Raw genomic sequence first — 18,442 nt, 5'->3', positions numbered from 1 at the left:
ATGACTCATTTGACACAACATGTCGGCCCAAATCTTGCCATTTTTTGTTTTACTTAGAAATGGAAACAAACTATGACATATTTTCAAGACATGACCACACATGCAGACATACATGGTAATAATTTTAAGGTCTGAAGTCTTTCAGTTTCTTCTACAGCCTGGCCTACCTCTGAACACGTGACAGTTGATTCGGGTGTATTATCACATACACTTTATTGGAAGGGGAAGGGGGTTAACCTTTCCCACAAATGTACAAAGAAAGCATTGCTGTGGGATAGAAGATGATGAAAATGAATAGCGTGAACCCTTAATCCTTTGTATGCCAATGAGCCAAATAAGCACAAATAAATTATTTCACACACAAACCAATGGACAGGAAATAAACGTGGCACACTATTTAATGTTTTGATAAGGCGCTCGAAAAAATGAGACCAAATAATCTGAATGAGAGAAAGACTTGGACTTGCTCCATTGATTTATATAATAATCCACGAGAAAATTGATCATCTCCTGTAAAGATGGTCTAAGAATTCATCATTCCTATATCAACATGTTTCTTAAGCTATTTCTTCATTTCGTTTTTGGAAACGCATGGACAATAAGCAACTCATAAGAAATGACTAATACGATTTTTGATAACAGTTTTAAAATATGATAATTAGCCGAACTTAAGATTCGTATAACTCTGTTGGGATGGATAGATATTCATTAAAGGAAATTGCCATTATAAACAAATCTTGATCAATAGAGTGGCTTCGAAACAAATGAAAATACCACCACCACACACAAAAAAGAGAGAAAATGGATGTAAATATGTTTAAGATTTTAAACCTTCCTTCTGTGGACAGCAATACAAAAGAAAACAACAAAACAAAACAAAACCATGATTAATGATACAGACATTAATAACTGATGGTATCAAGAGCCCGATAAGAGGAAACGAAACGATCAGACAGTTTGATCATTCAAACTATATGGCTATGGGAAGCAAAGCAGGGACTCATTGGTTTTCACCATTAGCCCTTTCATAATGCAAGGATTGTACATAGTGCCTTCTAATCCAAAGAGTGCAGATTCGGAAGGGGATGTTGATGCAGACAAAGAAGAAGAAGAAAGAAAGAAAGAAAGAAAGAAAGAAAGAAAGAAAGAAAGAAAGAAAGAAAGAAAGAAAAAGGTCAGGCGGTGGGAGGGGAGGGGTGGTCTTGCCTCTCTCCGCCCCATCCCTCGAACCTCTTCAACTTTGGCTAAATCATGCAATATAAAAACACTGCCATGAGCTGACAACTGCACATTAGCCCTGCAGATGGACTGAAGCATAATACCTCGTATTTTGTGCTCATCATGATTCGATGATCCATGAAAATTGATGTCCATGTCAACGGTTTTTTATTATAGATAACAAGTATCAACTTCTCAACGACAGTCACTGAATAATTGATCAGCTGAAGAGACAAAGATGATTACTATTCATCACTTTTATTATACTCCCGTTATAAACAATACCTATATGAATTGTTAACAAAATGAGAGCTGCGTTAGAATTTCAACAAACCTACAGGTTACTACCCAATTACAATTAGTTTAGACGGTATTTCTAATGACGGTATTACTAATGATAATTATACTCAGTTTGTAAAGAAAACTGAGAATACAGCATTTTTTTAGCCCTGTTACCCCAGGAGAAGTTGTAAAAATTGTATGTAATTGTGACAATGGTTCAAGTTCTGGTTATGATGACATTGATATAGCTGTTGTAAAAAAAGTAATACATGTAATTTGTTATCCTTTATGTGACATTTTTAATTGTGTTTTATCCACTGGTATTTTTCCAAACAAACTTAAAATTGCCAAAGTTATACCAGTTTTTCAAAAGTGGTCCAAGTCATGATGTTAATAACTACAGACCTATATATTCTGTGTTATCTGTTTTTTCTAAAATTTTTGAGAAATGTATATATGATAGATTACTGTTATTTTTAGACAAATATGATATAATAACACTATGTCAATATGGATTTCGTTCTGGCGCTCCACGTCCCATGCTTTGATTAACCTATTTCAAAAGTATGCACTTAGTTCTCATCAATCAATAATTGGTTGTTTTTAGACTTAAGCAAGGCTTTTGATTCTTTAGATCATTCTATTTTATTAGATAAGTTATATATTTATGGTATCCGAGGTAATTTGTTCAAATTATTTTCAAATTATTTGGATAATCGGAAACAATTTGTATCGGTTAATAGATGTAAATCTGAGTTGTGTAGCCTGGATGTGGAGTGCCTCAGGGTTCAATACTTGGTCCACTTTTCTCATTTACATCAATGATATTTGCAATGTCACAGAAAAATACAGTTCATTTCATATGCAGACGATACCAGTATGTTTATGTCTGATGATAATATTAATACTTTATTGTTACGTTTTATGAAGAGATTCAAAAAAATTTATGATTGGCTTCTTATGAATAAATTAGTTTTGAATGTGAAGAAAACTCAATGTATGATTTTTACTAATAAGAAAATTGATATACAGAATTCAGCAATTCATATGAATAACAATCTTATAAAAATTACGAGTTCATTGTCATTTCTTGGCGTCATTATTGATAATAAATTATCTTGGCTTAAACATATTGATTCAGTCTGCAATAAGATTTCTAAATGTATCGGTATTTTATACAAATTACGATATTTTCCTCACAATATTTTATGTATGATTTATAACGCTATTATATTAAGTCAACTTCAATATGGAAACATTGCTTGGGCAAATACATCAAATTATTCTATGGTCAGACTTTTCCGTCTGCAGAAGAAAGCAGTGAGAATTATATGTCACGCCAATTATCTTGCCTCCACTAAACCTCTTTTTATGAAATGCAATGTTTCAGATATTTTTGAATTGAACAAATATATTATTGGTGTATTTATGTTTCAAAAATTGTATTCCCCTTGGTCTTTCTTCCTTGTTTCAGTTAAATAGTGCTATTCTTTCGTATTGTTTGAGAAATCCTCTGAATTATCATTTACCTCTTAATAAAACATATGTTGGTTTATATTCTGTTTTGTATAGAGGAGCTTTAATTTGGAATAACTTGCCACAGCCAATTAAAATGAGTCCATCTTTAAATGTTTTTAAACGAAGATTTAAATTATTCTTATTGGAAAAAGAAAAGTAATCTACACATTCGGACATTACTTTGTGTTTGTTTGTTGTTTGTTTGTTTTGTCTCTATGTGTCTATTGTAGAATATGTATTTTCAATCTCTTTGGTTTTAATATCTGTGCACATGTATTTGTACGATTTAATATGACTTTTATTGTAAATGCTTTTGTTATGGTGGCAGCTGCTTATAAAACTTTGTTTTTCTTGCTGTCTCCACATTCTGTTACATTTTTATTGTCAATTTGAATTTATTTATATACCTTGTCTGAATGTTTTTTATCTGTTTGAATGAAATAAACGCGAATTGAGAAATGATTTTCTACAGAAATGGTCGAATTCACTGTGACGATGCACTGACGACGGGATATATTCCAACAAGAATAAAATGAATCTCTATTCGTTATTGTTGGGACTCACTTGATAGACTGCCATCACATTATAGGCATACATAGTGGAAAACAAGATGGCAAGATGACTTTAACTGATGTCATCAAATCACGTGATCTAAATCTGCTATACGAAAACATGTAGGCATCAATTTGCAAATAATTAGTATAGGGACAAGTGTAGTATCATCAACGAACCATAATCTAATGGAACAATAATCCTGTGTCAACGTTTTTATGTTACTTATGCTTTTTGAAACCCCATTATCTTAACATTTGCTATACTTTTGTTCTTTTTATAGGTGCTATATGTGGACATGTGAAACAGGTATAGTTATAACACTAATGAAAGCAAGAGATTACTAAGCACAGGGGTGAAGGTTGAGGTGTGAATTTTCTTTAATTCGTCTCTGTCTACAAATGAAATTTGTAAGATCGCAACTGCTGATAACATGTCGGAAAAAAAAGGAACCACGGAACTCGAACCTATAGATGTGTACTGAGCTACTTTCCAGGCAGCGACACAGATACCACCAGGCTACTAGTATCCCTATGTTTGCCGGTGTAGCAGTTACACCGGTGGTGACACGATGAACTTGGAACAATAATAGGCCTACCCAAGCTCCGAAATTCGACATTGTTATGTTAAGTATATAGTCCAAGCGCGGACAAGGCATTAATGAAAGCAAGAGATTACTTAGCAGAGGGTGAATGCATTATTGTCCGCCTTGGACGACTCCCCTCCCCCCCCCCCCCCCCACTCCCCCCTCCTCTCTCTCTCTCTCTCTCTCTCTCTCTCTCTCTCTCTAAGGCATTTTATGTTGTCCTCGATCTATCTCTTCATGGGATGTCACATTGCATATCTTGTATTTATTTATATATAGTCGTGGGTCGTGGGCTATACATCATTAATGTATAGATAATGTATCATTCCTCATCCATTATGCTTCATGAGGATTTTCTTTGAGGGTTCGTGTAATGTATTACACGCACAAGCATCGCTTTTAAGCTGGTTTCTCCGTTTTAAAGAAAAAAAATCGATTTCTCGATGCAAAATAGTCTAGGAATTTTAACGAAACTTGAATGTCACATGTGATCTTAACTTTCTTGTCCTGCCGCTATAGGATGTTGAAGCGTATATACTCTTGGCATTATAGGTTGCTTTGCTATTGAATATCCTGACACAATAGAAGAAAAAAAATATTAATAAATGTGGGATGGGAGTAAGGGTCTAATAATGGAAACATCGCTGAAGGGCATAACATTATCTGTTAAATGCTATCCATTTGGGAATCTGCATGGCAAATGTTACTTAAGTGCAAGCTATAGGAAAAGTAGGAAAAGTAGGAAAAAACGAAAGCGAAGAGGGGGAGGGGAGAAATTAGAGAGAGAAGAGTACGGATACTGTATATCTCGCTATACTCTTTGATCTCTCAATGTTTAGCTGAACAACACATCACACGCATATATCTACCCTCCACGTAGGCCTACTCCTTTCTTCTTGTACTCCAGTATGTCACATACTGTCTAGTATATTGGTACAGTGTAACACTAGAATCCTATGTAGGAACTAGTGATATCTTGAATGATTAAAAAAAAATCAGTTGAAACTTATCTCTAAATCTTTAATAAAATCAATATTTCTGTTTATTTGAACAAGTTTACACCACTGACTCATATGACATGTTTAGATGAATAGAAATACTAAGTAATCATTGCTCCCAAGCTCTCACTGCGAACACAAGATCGCCCAACCAGCAGTCCCCTTTTCACCCCGTGAAATTTTACTGGTTCCGTGCTCGCTTCAGTGGCTGTTTTTGCCGACCAACCAGAGCCTCATCGCCATCTTCTGTCCTCAACATTCGGCCAATGGTTAGTGATTTGTGATCTGAGCTCGTGATTCGAGTATATTACACAATCGTCTGGTAGGGTTCACCGAATCTTGATTGTCTAGGTGTTGTGAGAGTGGAATAACAGACGAATGATTATAATAAGACGATTTAATAACGAGTTGTGATGTAGAAACTGTGTCTATCTACGCACCATTTCCACGGTGTACCGTGTAGAAATCTACGGCCACGACGGAGGTTTGTGATTCGTGCATAATAATGCGTGCATCACATCGATCCGGCTACAAAGGATCGACTTCAACATTACACACACTGCTGGAGTGCTGCAGCACCGAAACTGCATTGTTGGGCATTTTTCAAATATTCTCGGAGGCCTTATTCTCGTACATCGTGTTATTGTTTGTTAAGTTGTATTAAATTGATTACTAGTAATCGTACGTTACTACCATTGCATGATTGCCTGCCTGTGCTGGCTACGGTACTACAAACAAGTACACAGGTAGATGGGTCTGCACTAATTACAAATTCAGTCTGATGTTCCTTAAATAACATCGTATCACTAACGCACCAGAGGGAGTGCAGTGAAATGAAGGGTTTGCAGGCGCTAATAAAATGTATTTTTGCATCCATGTCGATATATCGAAATCCAGAAACCGAAATTGCACCAAATTCACAGGATATATCTACAAAAGTTAGTATACAAACTAGCGTATTGCCAATTTATCCATGTAAATTTGAACCAAATCACTTTAACGTTAAGTATGTATACGCTAAGCATAAGATATCAACATCAGCAGCTCGCTTTTTATGACCCTCTCTAATTCATGGACGCAGGGTACACAGCTTAATCAATCTGAAACTGAAGTTAGCCTAATCTTTTGCAAGAAATCAGGGAGCTGAAAATCAATGCAATGTACAGAATGTTTAATGAACAATTACAATGAAGGTGGTTGAGAAGGGCAGCTCCTATGCATACACATGAACACAAAGATAGATCTATGTAGAATATCTACCATAAAAATAAATTAAAATCTGTACAAGTCATATGCAGACATACAGAGGTATACGTATTTCTCAATGGACTTCTTTCCACTTGCCATAATCAACATTTTTTTTAATACATTGATATTTAGCCCATGGTTACTTTTTATGTCATGGAAATATTACAGGGCTAACTTCAATTTCAGATTGCGCAGGTAGCATTTGCTGCAATCATGAATTAGAGGCTCGCGAAGAGTGAGTTAATTGCTTGAGCAATGACATGAAAGTAGATGTCAATACCTTAGCTTCCTGGTAATTGATTTGTTCCAAATTTAGATGATTGATTGGAAATGAGCTATGAAGTGATGCCTTAGGCTGTGATTTTGGTGCAGTTTGATTTTGTGAAATTTGAGATGTAACTTGATCTATACATGGATAGGAAAGTACAGTACTCGGTAGCGTCAGGTTCATATATGTACATCAGTAGACACGTCTAGCTAGGCATCATTGAGACGAGAGAAAATTTACATTCAATGTCTGTAAGTAATGAAGCATTTGTGTACACCAAGCCATGGCATTGTCACTGGGTTGTAATTGGCTTTACTACCATAGCTACATTTAAGCATACTATTACTCGTAACCAACCCCAATGCAGTGGCATGGCAGTCAGATATGATTAGTTGACTCTTCTTTTGTCTCTTTTTACAGTTGAGTAGGGCCTACTGACCATTGTTAGCTCCGCCAAGGAAGGAGGAGGTAAAATAAGTGGTCATCAGTGTTGGTTTGCCTGTTTGCCTCACCAATTTATGTACAACAGTACCGAGTACTCTGCAAAGAGGGTTGCTTGTACTTAACGGCAGAAAAAAATGGGCTAATATGGCAGAGAGAGGTTGTTTCAGTCAGTGATTGTAAAAAACATGATCATGTGATATAGCAAACCATTCATGGTATTTACCTACTGGCAGAAGTAAATTTTGAGGATCATTGATCAACATGCCGTGAGCTTTTAGATTATTTTTGTTCAAAATAACATCATTAGCACATCAAAATCTTCAGTGTATGCATCACCTTCAGAAAAGTGACTTATCTCTAATGACAAGTATGTGATGTTGATATATACCTGTAATATTAAAGGTAGTAGTTGCTTAATCTTTGTTCCTTTCAAACAGGTTGTGGTGCTTTGAGAGTGTGTGGGATACTCTGGTTAGGCTTTGATTTTATGTGCTACATCCAATTATTTTTATTTTTGGCTCTCCCATCCATTTATGTACCTTGGTAGAGATGAGCATTGTGGATTTAGTGATTATTGAAAGTAGGAAGCACAAGATCTCCATCATGTTATATGACATTAACTAGGAGAAAGTACTGCACAATGATCAAAATCATTGGATGTAACAGGAAACTGTAAAGTCTGAAGCATGTGATTCAGTTGAATGTTGAAATAATTCATTGTGATAAACATGTCATGTCACACATTGTATGTTATTCCAGGTGTGAAGAATGGATACCACAGAGCAGGGAGATGGAACACAAGTGCTGAGTATTTCAAGTGAACAGTTTTTGACAAGCAACCTGTACACCCAGGCATCAACAGGTAAGAAAGCTTGAATTCATTTTGTAGTGCTACGTAATGTACGTAAGTTAGTCAGTGTAGCATGAGTTCATAAATTAAAAAAAATACCTGGCAGCGCATTCAGTAAGTAGCTCAGCCACTAGATCATTCATGGCAATGATTCGTTGATATATTATGCTAACCATAATAGCAGTACATAAGTAGAATGTTCCGTTCTTCTGTGTAGTGATGTCGATTAAAAAAAATATATTTCAATTCAATTCAATTTGATTTTATTGCCCATTTTTGGAAGTTTGTTTTGTTTGCATGCATACCCATAGAATGCATACATACAGAGCACACATATAACATAGATTCTGGTACATTGATATACATACAAGAGATACAGCAATACGGTATCAATATCAGAGATACCTGTACATATTAGAGGAAATATCAATCTGTATAGTTATATGTATGTGTCAACATTGTGTTGTGTGTGATGTGCATGTATACATGTGTGTTGAATGATAATAACCAACAATAACCAACTTTTAAGTGATATGAAGGATTGTCTTTTTATGCCTAAAAAGTGATTGTGTAAAAATCTTGAAGGTTAATGTGTGTGTGTGTGTGTGTGTGTGTGTATGTGTGTGAATGTACAAAAAGGTTGGTCTGTGCAATTGACAAAAATGTAAGGCCTACATCATATACTGTATACGCCATATATTTCGCGAGTCTAAATTTTTGCGAATCGGGAATTCCTGACGATTTCGCGAGTGGTTGAATTCGCTATCATGGAGTCCTGTACCTAACGGAGAAGGGTACACGCGTATGTCACATTCACATCGGGATCAGAGTCAATATTTTCGTGTGTCTTTAATTTCGCAAATAGGACCTGACTCACAAAATTTGCAAAAATAAAAACCTCGTGAAACATTCGGCTTATACAGTAACGATTGTAATCATTCCTTTCCTGGATCAAATTACAAAAGATGGTAACATCGGTATGATAATTCACATCCAAATTTCAAACCATATCAATGAACAAACATTACTACAATGCTATACCAGATAAAGTTCATTGACCATATTTTGACCTTTTAATTTGTCGAACTTCACATGTATTCAAACTGGACTGACATCTTTATTGAAAGTACACCACGATGCTGTGAGTATAGTGCTTGTTGGAACAAATTTATTAGCCTTTAGACCTTGAACCTTGTCAGACTTGTCTCATATTCAAACTTCTCTCATATTCAACAAACTTAACTAATATTCTTAGCTTATTTACTGGTGTGGTGGTGTGAATTTGATTGTTATAGCTCAAAAAGCTATGAAATATTTACTAATTAGGGTGAAAGAAAAGGGATGATTTAGGCTTCCAGTGAGGAGAAATTCATACTTAATTACTGACTGCTCATTTTTCCTTACTCTTACTCCAGATGAAGCTTTAGGAGGAGTGACTGAAGATGATGGCACAGGGGAGGAGAAGGGTGGAGCATCTCCTCTGCGAGAGCAAGACCGTTTCCTACCCATTGCTAATGTGGCACGCATCATGAAAGTGGGCATACCTAAAACAGGAAAGGTACTGAGAGCTTATCCAAGGCTTGAACTAACCATTTCGTTTAGTGGCATGACAGTTAAATCTGATGGTCAGAAAAAATATAGAAAAACACGAAAAATAAAATCACTTCATAAAACATTAATATAATACAATAAACCATGATAATTCTGTGAAAATTTGCATGTATTATTAAAGTACTTCAGTTACCAGGTATTTTAAATAAGAAGTAATTAAGAAAATTGTTATAAAGTGAAGTGGTATGATAAAACATCAAGAGGATCATAAACTATGATAATTATGTGAAAATTGGCAGGTATGATAATGGCCTCCAAATACCACATACTGTGACTTGTTCATTAAGCCTAACATATTCAATACTGAATTGAGGCATAAACATGAATTGAGGCACCATATGTTAATGAAATTATTATATTCAATAAAGGAATATACCTACATATATTGTTATACTGTATATATTGGTGAAATTTGGCTGTGAGAAGAAAAAAAAAAGTTTGTGTGAATTTGGCTGTAGAATAAGACCGAGTTTGGCTATGAAGACCAGCAGCGATCTGGCAACCCTGATCACGAAATGATATAGATGCTTATTGTCAAGCACTTAGCCACGCGTTATTCTCTTTTCTTGGATGAGAAAAAGACATTAAAACAATGAATAAACTCACAAATATTTTGGTGGGCTGATTGGGCCACCAGGACATATCATTTCGAAAATAATGGTGGCCCTACAGCTATTTCTGGTGGCATCATCGCGCCACCACTGATGACAAGCCTTGGCTTACTTTTACTGTATCTCTAAACTTAGCATATTTTCTGTCTTTTTCCATAGGTCATGAATGTAATGTTTTTTTAATTTTTTTATTGCGAGTTATAATTCAGTTACAATGCTGCAATTACAGTTGCATCCCCTTATATCTACTTGGAAGATATTTCATCAGCATTTTGGTGTGGGCATCACTATCCCACCTTAATGTTCAATGATGACTATGAATAACATGTCAAATATTTTGGTGATCGTATTCATCAGTCTGAATAACTATGTCCAATCAGAAAAGAAAATTAAGAATTACTGCTTTATTGATGGTTAATGTAAATAGACTCTCCATCTATTTGTGCAGCCATGAGGAGCACAACTCTTCACCATCTCTCTTGAAATTTTCAAAAATACTGAGAAAAAAAACCCAATTTCTAGCACAACTGCTTCATTATTTCCGGACTTCTTGCAAAGTTCAGTGTAAGCGCTAGCCACTAGCTAGTAGTGGTAACTAATGGTACGTGTACTGCTAGCTACAGGCTGACTGGCTTGATGAATTCTCAAGTTGCATGTGATGGGACATGGAATGAAATGCTAACATGCATTACCCCACATTTTTCCCCACAGCAAATTGAATCATGGGTTAGTGATATCATCAGGACATGTACAAATGTAGTAAGTTTTTGAGAGGCAGAGGCATCCCATTATTATTATTGTTATTTTGTGTGTGAATGTTTGTCTGTCATTAGTCAAGAATGCACATATTTGGGGTTAATTCTATAAAATTACTTTGTTTATGATGAAGGCTTCTATCAATGTCATGTTTGTTCTAAGTGGTATATAGAAGCATAATGAATTTTTGCCACTTCCTGTCATGTGACATGTATCATGGTATTTTCTTTGTCGCTTTGTTTTCCTGTCCTGCAGATATCTAAAGAAGCAAAGGAATGTGTTCAAGAATGTGTTTCAGAATTTATCAGCTTCATCACAAGCGAGTATCCTTTTTTTTGATGTGCAGTAGGTGGCTTGTGTTTCACTTTTTACAGTAATAAACCAATTCTCCCTATCGCATATAGCCGATATCAAGCGATATCACCTTGCGGTACCGATATCTGATCGATCGCTCTTGGGACGTACACTTCCGGTTTTGCGGTTTACCCCGCAGAACTATTTGGTTTACCCACGTCATGTCCTTCACCTATGGATATTTTCCATAATTTCGTTTTTTGCATCATCGGCCCAGCATTGGGCCACTTCGCAGAAGAATCCCATTCATCAAATTTAAAGTTACAGATAAGAAAATAAGTTTATTATTCAACAGATTATAAGACAGAATTTGATACGATCTGTGAATACTGGTACTTCAGCGTTCAATGTGCATAAAAGTATACATTTACACATAGCGCGTTCATAACTGGAAGTTTATATCCAAAGAATTAAAGGTAAAAAAATCAGAGCGCCACACGCGTTCAGATTCAGAGAGCTATCCGATAGGGAGAATTGATGATAGGTTGCAACTTGTGCCAAATAATTTTATTTGTGACACTCGGATGTCTCTTGTATTTAATACCAAGGGCATCCTGGAGGAGAATGATATGAGTGTAAACAGAATATAGTAATGACAGCAATGAAATGAACACACATCCAGCTACTCAAAGATACACACACACACACACACGTACACACACACACAGAGTGCCTCGTACATAATTATATAATACATACACTGCATTTCATTTCTTTCTAACATCTGCAATGCCACACAGCAATCTTCGAAATTACTCATATTTATTGAATCATTGCTATGGGAAAACATGCCATAAATATTAATGATACACGGTTCAATGTGAAATCATTCATATCCCCAAGAAGCGAGAACAGGTAAGGTCTATAAACCCCGTCAAAATCCAATCGGGTACAGGATGTTTAAATGAGAAATTTAGTGGTGATGTGCAGTTTTGTTTTTGTTTTGTTTTTGTTTTGTTTTTTTTTTGGGGGGGAGGGGCAATGTGTACATGCAGTGATATGATGGGAAATTGCAGATTTATAATACATGTACCATAATCCCATTTTTATAGACTAATATATATTTGGTATTTAACATTCATTTTGGTATTTGGTATGCAGTATCATTTCTTTGTCAGCTTATATGATGGGATACCTGTTTATACTCGTACCCAATGTTGCCAAGAGTGTTTAATGTGTTTGGTAAACCAATATCAATGCAAACTTCCGCAAGTCAGTGTATTCCTTTACATGAAATATTCAAATGTCAGAGTGATAACTATTGAGTCATGAATAGATTGATATGGAGTGTTGGTTCACAATTTACATGTCAGTTTATAGTTTGTATCATGCAAAATCCAAAAGCCTTAACCTATGGAATGATAAAAAGAGCAAGTGAGAGATGTCACCAGGAGAAGAGGAAGACTATTAATGGTGAAGACATCCTCTATGCCATGTCAAATCTGGGCTTTGACAATTATGTGGAACCTCTAAAGCACTATCTTCAGAAGTACAGAGATGTAAGTTTATGTTTATATGGACTACACACTGCTTGGGTGGTATGGTCGATAAAGAAAAACTCATCTTTTCATGGCTTAGTTGCGATCAATCTTCGTCCAGCGTGCATCATGCATCGTCCATTGCCCGATGTTGTGAGTAAACTTTTTGCATTTTCATTTTCTTGAAAACCCCAGGACCAATTTTCACCAAACTTGGCGGGTAGCATCCCTAGAGGGATAAGATCTAGTTTGTTCAAGTTAGTTCGATGAGTAAGTAGATTGGTGACTTTCGTTAGGGCAAATTCTCCAAGTACAGTGTACTTGGCAGTTATTTTTACCAGTGTGATGGATCATGCAAATGGGTGCCATGCCCCCAAAGAAGTGTTCAAAGCTACCCAACTCCCAAGTTTGCAATGTTCTTAGGTAAGAGTCTGCAAGAATGCGTGGAAGGTGAACATGCGATACTTAGTGAGCATGACACCCTTGGTCATTTGTTTTCATTTTTTGCTTGTGTGTATTCATATTTTCCCTCTATATTCATGTTTACATCGTACAATTATTAAGATAATGATGACTTCTCCCTTTACTTGAACTGTAATGATCAAAAGAATTACAAATGTCACAGCGTTGGTATGACAATCTTTCACTGCAGTTTCAAGAAAACGTATTTGTACTGTGCAGTAGAAAATTTAGAGATGCCTAATTTCAGTGCTTAGCTCTTTAGCTATTTGCTGAGAAAGGTATAGCAACACTTTCCAATTACACTGTTACACATACAAATATTTTACTAAGTGAGTCACATTCTGTTCATAATAATATCTGGGTTAATAGTTGGGCTTCTTAAAGATGTAACATAGTTAATTTAAGGGATGATTTACAGTTGTACCCTCAAAGGTCACTACCACAGGGAGGTTTCATGAAGTTGTTGAAGCTCAGGTGAAAGTAGGTTTACTATCAAGGTATTTATACAAACAAACGCAATTGTATATCTGTCATCACACCCATGTCTTGGTTGATACTTAAACGCAGAGTGTATATTAAGTACCTGAAGACATTATTAACTGCCAGATATTTATGTAATATTTGTGTGTTTATTCTCTTGCATCTTGTGGGTATTCTCTCTTCAACAGTCGATGAAAGGTGACAAGACGATCACTGGGCAAGTAAGGACTGAGGACCTTGTAGATGTAAACCAAGACTTTGGTGAGTACTGTATTGAGAATTATTTTGTGACTTGGTCAACATTTGCATCCCAATATGACATCAAGCAGTATTTCCTGTTTATTTTTAAAATGAATGACATAGGTTGTATGTATAAGGGAGCGTCATGTGGAGCATTGTTCCCTTTTTATGCCAATTTTGCTATTGGATTGTTTTCAGCTCTGCTTTAGAAAGAAATTGCAGTGGTTCTGATTATTTATCTCTTACATGAAATGGTTTCCCGACTGTCATTTCAGGATGACATCTAGCAAGTAGCATACAGTGTACCTTCTCTTTCACATTCCATTTTAATTATGATAGATACTACATCATAAGGCTGTATGTATTTCTAAGCCAATGTTATGTAGAACCAGTAATTGATATTGTAGGAATATACGTAAAGGATGATAACTTGTTTCTATTAAAGAATGTTGGTACCAGTTGCATGATATGGATATTATGCATCGTGGTATTAGGTTGTCATTGTTTCCATTGCAGATACAGGACTCATGGAGGGGGATGCTTCCTCAGGAACACCAGTCTATCAGCAGTTTCAACCTCATGTTCAGGTAGGAGACATGTGCACAAACTACAGGGAATTATTTCTGCCATTTTAGAGAGGAGTATCAAAAGGATATGTCCAATATTAATGGCACAAATGCAATTTCTATGTTTGTACCGTGCACTCCCATTATAATGAAATCCTTGGGACCGGCAGTTTTATTTCATTATAACCGAACAAATAGACAACAAAAATACATAGAGTGAATAATGTTGCGGCCTGAATGTTAACTTCATTGCAACTGGAATATCGTTATAACCGTGTTCGTTATAACGGGAGTGCACTGTACAAAAATAAAACGAAACAAAACAAAACAAAACCCTGCCTGTGTATGGCAATGGCAGGACATTGTCAGGGATGTTGATTATGTGTGGAACAGGTTCAAAAGACATTTGGGTCTTTCCATAGGGTTGGGGCACATAGGCAAAATCTCATCACCTGCATATATATACAAATGCAACTTCTGTAAATACACACTACCCAACGCTCAATGTTTTTTGTAATTATGGTATGTGTGTATGTATGTTATAATGTGTGGTACAGAAATTGAATCTTCCGTTTTTGTTGTTGTTGTGTTCATTTAATGTTTGGTGTCCTACCCTATTTTGGGGGTATCAAGTGCAACACAAATGTATGTTGGGTTCAAAACACTGATACACAGAAGTGCCTAGATCATATTAGATCAAATTTGCAAATACATGTACACTATTGTGAGTTATCTCGCTCACAATAAAAAATTTATTTGGCCATCTGAAAGGTAATATTAGAAAATTACACGTGAAGATTGCTGTACCTATGTGATGTTTCACATTGATCCTTTGAATGTAGCATCACATAGCTACGCTGGCTATCCCATCAGAAATGTTGCATTGTTCAGAGCTGCAAAACCTATCAATGAAATCAACCCTGGGCCATAAACATATGTGCCAAAGATGGAAGTGATTGGAAGCTTAATGGTTTTATAATTGCAAGAAGTAGAAGCCATTTCGGGCTTTGGTGTCCGTATCACATAGGTACAAGGAAATGTCAAAAGTCACTTTTTTACATTGAAGTCTTCACAACTGACTAACTTATACCCCTCAAGTATTGTGGAGTTGGATGAATTCTTTTACTACATTTACGGCACATTTGAAGAACGCTTTATTTGGGACAAGGGCAAGTTTGAGGGTTTGGTGTCCGCATCACATAGGTATTCTGGTCATATATTATTGCTTGCTGGTTGCCAAATTTCACCATTAGATTCAAAACTATTGCCTTTTAACAATGTTTTGTGGTAGGATTGATAGATTTAATACAGAATTCTGTGCACAACAATATTTTTTCTCAGAGTTTGAGTACCTATGTGGTGTTGCACCGTGTCCAAGATTTTTGTATCAGATAGGTAAATCCTGTGTATGTTCGTTATCAATCACTATAAACAAATTATAAAACAATAATACTTAATTTGTAGTCCGTTCCTAATGCTTTTCAGTAAAGCAGTCAAAGAATAATGTTTCATCTCAAGAAAACACCCACAAACTTCTTTTTATCCAGAAATATGTACCTATCTGATGCAAACACCAAAATTTGGTGTCCACATCACATAGGTACATTCGCTTGTCAGCCATGGCATGGTTACAGCAGACATTGCATTCAGTGTTTCTCAACTCATTGTTTCTAGCAGTTTCTTCAAGCATAATTCATTTTATGGTCAAAATAAGCATGTTTAGGCCTCCTTAGACCTCATTTTAGCTCAAAATAGTACCTATGTGATGCAGACACCATTGTGTCATTGGTGACCCCATCATCCTGACAGCCTTGCATTTCAGTTCTATTCATGACTCTTTGTACTTTGTGACTTCTATTCTGAGCCTTCAAGGATCAATTGCTACTGGAACAGTAGGACTTTGTTAGCCATGAATTTCTTCAAAAATATCAAACTATACCTATGTGATGTTGACACCTTGTCCGCATCACATAGGTAACCATCATTTCATATCCGTTACACAAAAAGGACTAAATGAGACAAAATTCATCCTTCTCAAAAACTTGCATAATTGCATTATGTTCATTCTGGTCCATTTAAAATGTTTGTAGAGCAAATTTATGACAGTTTTTTTTTTTTGTAGTCAAGTTTGACCCTTAATGAACATAAAGAGCACTAGTACTACTCCTATGACAGGTTAACTTCAGTATTTTGTGAAAAATAATGTTACTTGGGAGAAGTGCATCTAAATGAGGATGCTACATTTATGAACTTATATCGCTGAAATGGTTTGATGTTCTAAACTCTTTTAATTGGAATTCTCATGAAAAAATCCCTCAAGAGCTCAAATTTGGTGTCCGCATCACATAGGTATTCATGATTTTTAACATTTGGCCATAAAATTCTAAAATGACCTTTGTTGTCTAAAATTTTTGTTGAATTAATTGTTATAATGACCAATAGTTTCAAAGAACTTCATTAAGCTTGAATAAAGTGATGAAATTTTTACCACTATGTTAATTTTCGTGCCCCACACTGTGAAACACATCACACTATTGCAACACTAAAATTTCTTGATGATCTCCTGGATTAGAAACTGTGACGCTGTATGTATCTATTGTGGAGATTCTATTACCAGTACTAATACAGTGGACTCCCGTTATAACAAAGTCTTTGAGACCGGCAGTTTTCTTTCATATTGAAATTTCATTATAACCGAACAAATAAGCTATGAAAATAGATATGAGTGGATAATGCTGCGGCCCTAATTTTTACTTCATTGTAACCTGAATTTTGTTATAACCGTGTTCGTTATAATGGGAGTGCACTGTATTGCTGTACATGATTTAGTTGTAAAGCCAGATGTGTCAAAGGGAAATATACTGGTAACTGAAGTGTGCAAAATGCATGATTTTAGAAATATTATTGTCAGTTTTAAAACCAAAGAATTTGCACTAAAGTAAGCAAACAAAAAATGATAAAAGTAGTAAAACAGCAGCAATAGCCAAACTAAAATTTGAGTGCGATATCCACAGATGTGAAGAGCAGTACAGTGTCTGTAAGTGAGCTATGTGGGGTGTCCTGTAAACATGTCAATGACCCCCCTGCAGTCTCAGTGTGGGTAAGCTTGTATGTTGCACTCATAAGCTTTTGTTAAAGTTACTGATTAACTTATGTATCATATACAATTTGAAAACTCTCTCTCTCTCTCTCTTTGTTTGTTTAAATATCCAAAAACATAATAGAACTAATGTGAATTGTTGTAATGTGAATCAAGCATACATGGGACACAACTAAAAAGTACATAAGTCATGTGATGAAGATTGCTATTTTTAAAAGACTATGGGGTGGCATTTTGGTCAATACACTTACATTTCTATTTGTCAATATCACTCAAGTTTTCCACTGAAGCCCTGTTTGCCTACATTTACTTGTTTTATAAACAAGTTCTTTTAGATCAGTTTTTCTGCAGTTGATACACTCTTCAAAACCATTGTATTTGTGTGGTATATATATATTTTTTTGTTTTATCTGCTACAGATGACTTTCCCTTGACCTGGGTGATGTCTATGCTGCAACAAGACACCTTGATGAACTTTTCATGAATCTGCACTGTAGATGTCAACAGACAAATCATCTAATGAAAGATATAGGTTTTTTTTTTTCCCAGCAAACTCTAATCAAAACATTGTGCTCCAATACTCAGGTTTCAGCAGAGATAAACTGCTTTGCAATGGGACTTGTGATGCCTGTACATGTAGGCCTACAACCTTTCATTGTTTTCATTGTACTTGGAACTGTGGGTACCTTTTGACTCACATGGGTAGTTGCATTTACTTTTCAAGTTTGGTTTGGTAGCCTTGCAATACACAGTTGGACGGAAAGCATTGATGCTTCAGTAAAATGAGAATAAACAAAAACACTACTTTCCCAAATTGTGA

The 18,442-nt window shown here is 35.6% G+C and overlaps 1 protein-coding gene across 2 annotated transcripts; it reads left to right on the top strand.

Moving 5' to 3' along the window:
• The first annotated feature begins 5,380 nt into the window (after positions 1–5,380).
• On the top strand, positions 5,381–18,421 carry LOC139713607 (uncharacterized). 2 transcript variants are annotated; one of them, XM_071625313.1, is made up of 8 exons: positions 5,381–5,423; positions 7,874–7,976; positions 9,380–9,522; positions 11,198–11,265; positions 12,666–12,795; positions 13,905–13,977; positions 14,473–14,543; positions 18,042–18,421. In XM_071625313.1, the coding sequence occupies exons 2-8, from the start codon at positions 7,883–7,885 to the stop codon at positions 18,054–18,056; spliced, it is 594 nt and encodes a 197-aa protein (XP_071481414.1). In that variant the 5' UTR covers positions 5,381–5,423; positions 7,874–7,882; the 3' UTR covers positions 18,057–18,421. The 2 variants fall into 2 exon arrangements, with proteins under 2 accessions (XP_071481414.1, XP_071481416.1); XM_071625315.1 differs by lacking the exon at positions 5,381–5,423 and adding an exon at positions 5,545–5,638.
• The last annotated feature ends 21 nt before the right edge of the window (positions 18,422–18,442 follow it).

The sequence above is a fragment of the Diadema antillarum genome, unplaced genomic scaffold (genome assembly GCF_040938485.1).
Source record: "Diadema antillarum isolate AM-2024a unplaced genomic scaffold, OU_Dant_1.0 seq00002013_RagTag, whole genome shotgun sequence".
Lineage (NCBI taxonomy): Eukaryota > Metazoa > Echinodermata > Echinoidea > Diadematoida > Diadematidae > Diadema > Diadema antillarum.
Note: the sequence above shows the minus strand (reverse complement) of the source record. Positions and strands in the feature narration are given on the sequence as shown.